This window comes from Corticium candelabrum, chromosome 1 (assembly GCF_963422355.1).
Source record: "Corticium candelabrum chromosome 1, ooCorCand1.1, whole genome shotgun sequence".
Taxonomy (NCBI): Eukaryota; Metazoa; Porifera; class Homoscleromorpha; order Homosclerophorida; family Plakinidae; genus Corticium; species Corticium candelabrum.
The window spans coordinates 9,480,896-9,492,305 of NC_085085.1; the positions used below are offsets into that span (position 1 = coordinate 9,480,896).

An 11,410-nucleotide genomic window follows, 5' to 3' on the forward strand; every position below is an offset into this window, starting at 1 on the left:
TAGAGCCCCATTGCGAGCAAGGGAGACAGCTGCAATGACAAGTAGAGACTTTACTGTTCCTTCCATCGAATGAGAACGAATATTGGCTGCAGTCGAGTCTATGTCATGTTTAGGAGCTCTGTCACACGGCCAAGTGTGACATCATCGACATCGAATGAGCGACTGTGTTGCTTGACAGTAGGTAATCCATGACGTCATACGTATTCGTGTATTGTCTGTCTGGAAACAGAACTTGCTAATTAACTAACAATTCGCGATTAGCAGCAATTAAAGCGTTTATATAAAATATCTCAACCGATTAGAGTATTATGACGTTATGTTCTCTACAAGTAACCTCCACCTTGTTTGGTGAGTCACGCATAACTAGAATGACTCATTAGGTGACGTAACCTTGTCACCAACAATCTGTGAAGTTATTACTCCAAATTTATATATATATATATATATATATATATTTTTTTTTTTTCTTTTTTTTTTTTTTTTTTTTTATATATAAACATATATATTATATTATAGGTCCCATATATATATATATATATATATATATATATATATATATATATATATATATATATATATATATATATATATATATATATAAATGTAAGGCCCAGCACGCGCTCTAACTACATTAAAACGCAGCGCTATCGCCTTGATCAAGGTGGTCACACACGATGGCGCACAAGGATTCTGGAAGTAGACTATAGAGTGTTCAAAACAACTTGATTATTGAATGATGACGTCATAACTTGTGACTTCATAAAAACGAGTTTTTAAACTTGAGTTTCCGTATTTGATCTGTCTTGTTAAAAGGTAGAGGTTCAACATGTTTCCGCAATAACCATGGCGATTGCAATGTCATATAGAAAAGCACAGACAGCAATAATAAAACAAGACGCTGGTACCATTAGAAAACAATGTACAAGATAACCATGCGTTCCAAAATCTATTACTAAACCTGACAAACTGACAGCTAGCAGCGTTTAATGCAATATCAGAAAATATAGCTGTCTAGCAATAGATTTTCGGATAGCACACTACTGTTCTTTGCCATATCGGTCTGATCGTCCAGAGGGTTGCACACGATCTATATATACTTAGACTCAGCATAGCTACCACTTGTTGCCAGTTTGCTGCTTCACAAGTCGAATAATATTGCATACACTGAGATCTGATTGAATCCCCATGTGACAGGTGACGTTGCAAATTTCATTTGAGGACAACAAATGAATTGCACTGCAAAGCAAGTCGACAACGTTTCCATCAGTCCGGCTCGTCTTCAAGATAAAGTCTAAAATCCTGAAGGCGTCCACAGTTGCCAACAACTGCTCCATCGCGCAATTTTGCGCTCGCGATAATCTCAGCGCATGCGCCATCAAGTGATCTAACTCAGTGAGCCGCTCCGTCACGTCAGCAAGTAAAGACGTTTTTTCCTTTATTACATCTTTGAAAGCAGCGCAAATAACACCCGGTAGTTTAGACGAGGGCAGCATGACTGACTGCAACTCTTGAAGATCATTTTCCAGAGTTCTGTGCTTACGCACATCCGCAGATATAAGACAACAAACATCCGCCTCAAGTTTCGCAATTTCTTTCCTACTACGACAACAAGTCAAGCAACTCCGAATCTCTTGTAACGAATCTGTAGTTATTGAGACTATTGAAGTACAATCGTCCAATTCTCCATTATCTTCCTTATCGTTAGACTGCAATTCATCATATGTTGCTGCACTATGTCTTGCATTTGCAGTTACTGATGACGACGACGACGACGATCTCACTTGTTCTAATATTCTTACAATTTTAATCTCAGAAGGTTTGCTGTCGTCCTCGTCCGTCTTCTCGTCTTCCGCCTTTTCACTCACATCTTGTTTCTCATCACGATCTTCGCGTGACACATCAACGTCGACGACCACGCCACCTGTGATGAGCAGCCTTTCTTCACACAACGGATTTGTCTGCGAATCGAACACGGTTTGAGACTGGAAATGGTAAAGAAAATTTCTCGACTGCCACGCCGCGATCTCCGATATTCTCAACACATCTCGTAAGGCAAGACGTTCGTCGAACGACTTGAATAGTAAACATCGCATCCTTTCTACACTCTCCACGTATCTCTCTGACATACAACGAGACGGCATGTCATCAAAACTCTCCAAATAGAGTACAATATTCTTTTCAACGAGCATTTCTCCTGACGCACAAATGCCAGCCGCGAGTTTAACGGTATAAAAATGATTGAAAATAGAAACAAGTCGACGAGGTATCCTTGTTGATAGTTTCCTAAATAATTCTCCGGCAAATGACTTCAAGTGACACTTCACTTCGCTCACGAAATGCTTAATTCGATTATCGGTGTACGCGACTATTGCTCGTCTGGTCGCATGCCACACTTGTTGGCAGCTGCTTTCGGACTCCATGATGTTCAACTTTGATCCGAGATAGTCGATGCATTCCAAACCACAACGAATGTCTTCCGTCACTAATTCTAAATAGAGGACGTTGGTGGTCAGAATGGTCAGCGCAACCCGAATGTGGAAATTGTACGACAAGTGAGCAATCCACAACGGCATGCTATCTAGAAACAAAGTAAGAAAGTATAGAGTTTCCAATGATGTGTGTTAATGACTATATAACCGATTTCTCTAAGCTGCTCGACGCCTGGGCATGACGTCGACGCCAATTCTTCGTCTGCCAGCTGTTTAAATGTAGCAAGTTGTTGTCGGTGGTGTCCGACATTCGACATAGTTAGGCGATACGTAGTGGCTGTTTGGTTCTCCTACATGCAAGCCAAGAAAATCAACACACGAGAAACGCTATATATATACACATAGCAATTATTACAGCTTACACGCCCATAACATTCTGCATGTACATGCAATAGCTTAACATACGTCTATACACCATTTACAGGTCAACATTGTCACTTGTCAAATCAAATTCGTATTCTGTCAAATCAAAGTAGTTTGAATTAGATCAAATTCACAAGACGTCAAATCAAATTTGTAGTATGTCAGATCAAGTTTGTAGTCTGTGAAATCAAATTGTCCATATGTCAAATCAAAGTGTTATACCTCAACCAAATTTGTAACTTGTCAAACCAACTTTGTTGTCCATCAAGTCAAATCTGGATGGTGTCAAATCAAATTAGCAAGATATCTAATCAAATGCGCAAGACGTCCCATCTAGTAGGTAAGACTTTAGTGTATGGATCACAATCAATGCTATTACACACATCCATTTCAAATAGAGCTACTTCGCAACAATAGCAAAGCAATGTCGACATTCACCAAACCCAGTGAAGTTTAAAAAATTCAGAGAATTGATAGACATTGCGCATTAATTGAGGTCAATTTCCAATAGGCAAATTTTCCAATTCCATTACAGTTGGCCAATGCTTTTGGCATTGTGTGATGTGTGATGCATTACAAAATTAGGTTTGACAATGGCAATTTAATTGACACGTTACCAATCTGACTTCACATATTACAAACTTGATCTGACACACTACCAATTCATTTGACGTACGTCTTGTGAATTTGATCAGATTACAAACTACTTTGACTTGACAGAATACGAATTTGATGTGCTAAATAAACTGTAAAAAAAGTGTCTGAGGACCAAATGACACATAGCCTAGCTGAGCTGTGAGACAGAAAACACTCTGCTGTCAATTATGTATTCAGATGTTTAACTGTTTCTGTCTGGGTTTGAAAATATAGTCTTTTGCGTCTACTACTAACGTTCCTGTGCTCCATGCAAGGTTCTTGGCTGGTCGAAGCCGCCTTCAAGACTGAATCTAAACATTGCTTATCATTACTTACCCAACCGAGTTCCCGATATCCAATCAGCTCCATCAATTGACGTCCAAGGTGACTGTCGAAATAAACAGCACCCAAACTCGGCTCCCCTGCAAATACAAGGATTTAAATATATCACCAGTGGTTGTCCCAGATAAGTGCAGAAGTCTTACGAGGGTTAATCGACGCTCTTGTGCTGTCGCTGGTATTCATGTGTTCAACTACAGCATTGCGCAAATATTTCAAGAACAATCTCCACGGGTATGCACCAACGGACTCACGCAATGCAACCTAGATCGAGTGATCAAAGCGACTATAGCGTTTCATTAAGTAAGAAGAAAAGTAATAGCAATACCATTGCTTCTCTAATTGACGGTATACTTGCGGATGGGTGTGAACCAGCAGAATCAATGCATTCACTTGCACGTTCTCCTTCTGATTCGTTTGAGGTATCAGCAAACAGGCTAGTGACACGATTGCTTTCCGCAGGTAAAGACATCAATGGCAGAGGCTCCCCTGTTACAGAAATCATACCTGGTTCAAAATGGTAGATGAAGTTTCGTGTTTGCCATATAATGACTTGTGCAAAGTCGTGCATCTCCACTGCAGTCAAAGTGCTATCAAGTGACTTCATAAGGAGACCCTTTGAGACAGCAATGCTCGACAGAAATCGATCGGAAGGACAGACAAGGGCAACGAATTCTGACGACGTCAGGTAATTCATGACGTCGTCTCCAACAGGAAGACTTCCATGGCCAACGATTAAAGCCGTTCGTTGAAAAGAAAACAAAGGAACAAATATTTCCGCTATATCATCTGGCAATGTAAGGTACAGTTCTGCTGCAAGCTGTCTTGCATGATCAACAAACATGTCGTCTAACCGATCGCGCGACAAACGACGAATAAAACAGTCCTGGGCTGCTTGCTTCAATCTGTTCCAAGACAGACGGCATTCACTACCGTCCAACATCACTCCCATCTTTGCAGTAAGATATTCAACACAATCGGCAGCAGCTAGGATATCTTCTTGCAGAACTGGCATCAAGTCGTCATGAGTCGTCAACAAAAAGTGCTCAAAGCGCAAGTGGTAGTTACAGGCAAGATGAGCCACTAGCAAAGGAACACTGCCTACAACATCCTCACTGTAATGACTGCACAATCCAAATTTTGATTAGATAATCAAACGCTTACTAATGTGCAGTAGGTTGTCCACAATGGGGCATGTTGTGCAAGCCAACTCCTCAGTAGCAAGTTGATCAAATACTTCTAGATATGGTCTGCTCTGTCTGCAACCTAACATAATCATATCTTGACACAGGCCATTCTCCTAAAACAAACAATGACATACGCATGACTAAACACATATGTATTCTGGTCATACAAGGGGCTGATATGATCGACAATTTCCATACCATATTGCCTGCTTTAAAGCCAAGAAAGCCAACTAGTTCTCGAACTTTAGATGTTTCATGGTCAGCAGCTCTAAAGTTAAACTCTCCTGTGCAAAGATAAAATAAATGTGATCCACAAAGTCATACCACGGTCGAATCTCACGCGTACGTACTATAAAAACCTTGTAACCTCAACACAAAAACATCTTAAAAGATTTCTTAATTAACTAGCGCATAAAGACTCAAAACACTAGTCTTCGCCAAACGCCATTGTAAGCCTTTGATTACACATCACAGCAAGTACACTTGCTCAAACTCAACTCAAACTGCGACAGATAGATTTAAACAGTTTAGTTACAAATCCATAATGGATGTAGGAAAAACAGCTTTGTTTCAGAAGTCATAACCCGATTTTAGTAATGCTACCAACTAATGAAACAACCTAAAGATATCAATGCCCTCTGCAAGCTGAAGCATAGCTACATTCTAAAATAAGCTAATCCCATTGCACTAATGCATATACAATGTCACTCGTAAACCAAAAATGATTCAATTGCCAACAATAACTGTTACAAATAAGTTAATTAATACACTCACTAACAGCAAAATTTTTATTATTTGGAAAATTTGCCTAAACCAATTTAAAACTGTGTTGTTCTTCAGGTACTTACTATTTAATGTACTAAAGGATTTTACCATCTTCGTAATACAGTGTCTAGGTTGCAATTTTGTTCAAGCTAAAACCAAAATATTTGAATTACTAAAGGCAAACAGCAAAACGAGTGGTGTCAAATATCTATTAATATGAGAAAATCCTTTGCTGTCTTAAAGGAAAGCACCGAAAAGTCATGCCAACATTGGCATATATTACACGTAACAGCGCATTTACAATCAACACTACAGTGATGCTCGATTTAACTATGCAAAGTTAGTGCAAACTACCCGTGTTTCTATTGGCTCAACTCTAAATCGCAGAGTCTCTTTGTCACCACATACAAACAGACAGCCTTCCTAGTGACTAATTGTCTCAATAATTATTGGATCTCGTCGTTATATTTGAGAAAAGACGTCATTCAACCTCAAAAATTAATAGTAAATTGTGCTTCCATGAATCTCAACTTCAACGGTATACAGTGCGGTTTGATACTAGTGGCAGCTATTCCACCAATTAGGTCTTGATATCTATTCTCTTTTGCTTGTTTGGCATCTGATCAAGGTATTATCAATTCTAGGTTGAACACCTTTTCTGCTGAATTGTAAATCATTATGTCAGGTGTGACAGTGGAGCAAAGCTTTCTTTGATTTATTGAAAATAGGAATACTCTTCTCTAGGGAGATCGCTATCCATTGCAAACCCATCTATTAAACAGCTTTTGAGACCATCTTTCATGACAGAGAGTATTTGATTATGCCTCTAAGTGTACCTGCCCCTTGTAGTAATACTAGGCAGTCATTACATACTTGTGATAGTGTTTGTCTTCCGGCACGCAGAAGGTAAGAACTTGTTACGGTTCGTTCCCATCACACTAAGTTCAATTTCTGAGACAGCATGTCCACAAGAGGGATTATAGACCATTTGTATCGGATCTGAAAGGGTAGCAATTGTCGAATAGTAAATGCTGTTTGTTGTTATGACTGACCTTGCCATGGAGCTGGTATATCATGTTGAGTCAAGGTTTCCTCATTTTCATCTTGGCATTAATACTGAACTACTGATTCGCTTTTCGTTTTAGGCATTGAGTTGGCAAGATTTGCAGGAAGAAATTTTGTGTTGCTAAGTTGCAGATAATTATTGATACACTCCACTTTGTGCCAGTCGTTGAACAGCCAAATCGCCTGAGTCCAAAAGTCGTTCTAGCTTGTAAGATGTGATCAATTGAAACAAAGAGTAAACATTGGCCAATATTACCGGTTTGACATAGAGAATTGATAGATTAGCCTTCTTGCCTGGGCCAATGTACGTCTTGTTACAAATGTTCAACCCATGACAAAGGAAGATCTACTACCCAAAAACTATGATAAGCTTTTTGTGTAAAATTTGTAAATTTTGTTTCTGCCGTCACTGTACATATAGAGAATTAAAAAACAGGCAGAGAAGTTTGAATGTTGTGTCTGCAATAAACGGTACTGTCTCAGACAAGTTTTTAATTCAGGATCACACCAAAACACAAGATTTCCTCACATTCAGTTGCATCTCTACACCCAACGAAAAATTCTTGAGACTTGTCAGAAGGACTACAAACATTTTTCGTTATCAAACAGGTGCCATCAGCAAGCTGAGTTAACAGGACACGACAGGTGCTATGCAAATATGACTAAGTGGGCAATAAAAGATCAGCAAATTACATCAACCTACACGTTGATGACCATATTAAACACAGAAACAGACAGTGAATCCCTTTCAAAGACATCCTTTCGAAATGAAATTATTCTGGTCTGCTAGTTACATGTCCCAACTTGAACAGTATAGTTTGAATATACGGGCACGTCTCCACTTGCTCCCACTTGCTCCAATCTAACCTAGTTTAAGTAATGTAAACATGTTTAAAGCTAAAAATATTTAAGAAAAGCGTCTTCACCTATCTTTGGTAGTCCGGGAACTTTACAGTCTTATCTAAGAACTTGTCAACTTGGTATTGAAGAGAACTCGTGGGTATGTGGCACAGTCCCAGAATTAAGTTGGAGTGCAGCGGTACAACTGTAAAATGAAACAGCAAAAAGAAAGTGACATGATTGAGTGCCGACTTGTAATGACAACTAAGATGCAGGCAGCCAAAGACGCTTCAGGAACACAGTGGCTAATTGTAAAGTCACAGTTGGTGGCTGCCACCGTCCCAAGTCAAAACAAAGTTGTAATTTATACTCGAGTCAAGATGGGTAATTTTGTGTGAGTTCCTTGCCTACGGAAATTTATGCCTGTGATCAACCTATTGAGTTGAACTTGTGACACAAAGGTCCCAAAATGCTTACACTCACCAAATACAATTCTTTCACAATGGAGTCACACACACACACACACACACACACACACACACACACACACACACACACACACACACACACACACACACACACACACACACACACACACACACACACACACACACACACACACACACACACACACACACACACACACACACACACACACACACACACACACACACACACACACACACACACACACACACACACACACACACACACACACACACACACACACACACACACACACACACACACACACACACACACACACACACACACACACACACACACACACACACACACACACACACACACACACACACACACACACACACACACACACACACACACACACACACACACACACACACACACACACACACACACACACACACACACACACACACACACACACACACACACACACACACACACACACACACACACACACACACACACACACACACACACACACACACACACACACACACACAAATACACACACACACCTCCTTTTCTCCACTCCTTCTGCAGCTGTAAAACAGTCACGCTATCCCCATACAGGGAAGCAAACAGCAAAGTCCAGAGTCCGTAGATAAGAAAACTCCTGCTGCCAATCTTTGTGCATAAAACAAACTGAGAGGCTTACAAGAACTCTGCAGTTGTGCAAGAAATATCAAAGTTGGGTGACACCAAAATCCTGGGTCCGTGCTTAAGTTGATCCTCTCATGCCATGCCCTGTGTGTGCCATATTCCTCCTGCTCAACACTGTAGATCATTTTGGGCATGTGATAGGTCGTTTGATTAGTGCTGTACCGATAATTGTATCAGCTATCAGATATCAGCCGATATAGGCTTACTTTGGTTTGTCTCAGAATTCGCTATAGGTAGCAGATAGTATGTGCACATGCAGGGTATGGCACACAGAACGTGACTTTATTAGGTCAGTCACATACATAGGGTGTAAAACACATATATAGGGTGTAAAACACACACACACACACACACACACACACACACACACACACACACACACACACACACACACACACACACACACACACACACACACACACACACACACACACACACACACACACACACACACACACACACACACACACACACACACACACACACACACACACACACACACACACACACACACACACACACACACACACACACACACACACACACACACACACACACACACACACACACACACACACACACACACACACACACACACACACACACACACACACACACACACACACATATATTGTATTTATACATTGGGTAAATCCCACCACTCTACATCCACTGCTAAATCTAATCTATCATTTAATATTCTAGCATTAAACTGCCAGAGACGAACAGATAATTGTTCGAACAAATTACTAAATGCTTGACTAACTGAAAGTCTAGTTTTTGTCATCGTTTTAGAGGCAATTATTCCTAGTGTAGCTAAACCAGCAGGTGTCCAAAAAGCAAACATTTCAACTATCAAAGGGTAGAAACATCCGCCTGCAGCTTCCACATCCGCCTGGTGATGAGCATCTTTTTCTTCCTCTCCAGCTCAAGGCGTGAACCAGCATCATCAACAAGTAACGTGTGATACATGATGTCCCGAAGACCATTATGACGTCTGAATTGTGGAAGATGATCTCCAAATGAATCAATTGTATGTCCACACATACAACGTGTAGCCTGGAAAAAATCTGGAAAGATAGGAATTCCCAGCCAGAGTTTGACTGCAATTGCAAATTCATGCAAAGCCATAGTGAGGCCTAACATTAACTTCGAAAATGCCCACAACCAGGTTGCAACATGAATCGATGATACGGTGTTTAGGCAAGCAATATCTCGAAGGCTGCGAGATTCCTTGAGATTAGCAAAGATGGAACACTCTATCTGTGACTGTAGAGACTTCTAAGACATAGATGACAAGTCTGTAGTAACCTCCTTATGAAAATCAACAAAAATATCCTAAAATGACTGTGACCTTCATCTTCTCCAGGTATGTATCCAGAAAGTAAGGCATCAGATGTTGCTGTGGATGTAAAGTAGGTCGCACCAAATGTCTGAACATAGTTGGAGTAACAAAAATTAAATTGTCGAGTAGAATTGCAACTGAAAATGAAAGCTGATGGTGCAGTTGTTTTTGCTTGTTTGAAACCAAGACCTCCCAAATGCATGGATAAAATCGCCTGTTGCCATGCATGATTAGGTAAAAAAGCACACATTAATATTTCCAGAGAATGACAAAGGCCTGCATCAAATGCAGTAACACGAGACATGGTATGGTTAGGATGGACAGTTCGAAGAATGTGATTGATCTTGCACAGACCAAGACACGATCGAAGAAGATGGAACTCAATTTATGAATTGCTGAGATCACGTAAACAACTCTGCATTTGAAGAACACTGTTCACACGTTTGTTAATAAACTCATCAAAAAAGTGATCAGACCCAATTATTGGAGAACCAACAAGTTCTGCTCCAATTTCGATCAAACAGATTTGACGTATAACAATTGGAAATTCTGAGAACATTTGGTCACCTGTTGGACAAAATATTTCACATTTGTCTAAATTGAGCTTGTGACCAAATGAAGGGCCTTTCTCCAACTTCAAATTCAATAAATGGCAAATCACATGACGAGAGCCAACAAGCGCTCCGTCTTCAAGGTACCATAAATTCAATTGCATACCTGAGAGAGGACCAATATCACCTAAGAGTTGCAGTATTACCAAAGAAAACAGAAGTGGACCCAGTGGATCACCTTGTTGAACCCCTGCTGTAGACGATATACGATGTGAACCAAATCTGAGTTCCCCTGCAGATGTATAACACCATTGTACCCACGACACTACTCAGGCATCCAGGCAAATCTGCGAGGCTGGAGCTACAGATCCAGCTACTGCATAACAAGTGCTGTCCTCTAAGTCGTAAACACCTGGACTGGTACCTCTGGGAAAAGCCTTCAAAGCATTAAGAACTAAGGTCGAATCACATGTCAAACTTGGAGGCATGTCATCAGAAACATGGGGAGGTCACGTTCAGGATGACGTCGTTTAAGTTCATCAAGCGCATCTTTGTCATAATAAGGAGCACAAACCGTGGAAGTGAGAGCACGTACAGCATCACCATAACGACCTTCCTGTGCTAAATTGATAGAACGAGTGATGTTTCTTTTCTCTGTAGAGTTGTTTTGAAAAATACAAG

The 11,410-nt window shown here is 40.4% G+C and overlaps 1 protein-coding gene across 2 annotated transcripts in view; it reads right to left on the bottom strand.

The window, feature by feature from the left end:
• Positions 1-776: 776 nt before the first annotated feature.
• The window catches only part of LOC134182100 (uncharacterized), a 13,281-nt gene continuing 2,647 nt past the window's right edge, over positions 777-11,410 (bottom strand). The window contains exons 1-8 of one of the 2 annotated variants that reach the window (XM_062649449.1): positions 7,771-8,154; positions 5,213-5,298; positions 4,992-5,127; positions 4,156-4,928; positions 3,974-4,091; positions 3,825-3,910; positions 2,638-2,779; positions 777-2,578 (exon numbers count right to left, since the gene is read on the bottom strand). In XM_062649449.1, the coding sequence (XP_062505433.1) occupies positions 1,113-2,578; positions 2,638-2,779; positions 3,825-3,910; positions 3,974-4,091; positions 4,156-4,928; positions 4,992-5,127; positions 5,213-5,215 (2,724 nt within the window). In that variant the 5' untranslated portion in view covers positions 5,216-5,298; positions 7,771-8,154 and the 3' untranslated portion in view covers positions 777-1,112. Of the gene's footprint in view, positions 2,579-2,637; positions 2,780-3,824; positions 3,911-3,973; positions 4,092-4,155; positions 4,929-4,991; positions 5,128-5,212; positions 5,299-7,770; positions 8,155-11,410 lie in introns of those variants that run through there. The other variant, XM_062649441.1, reaches the window with a different exon arrangement.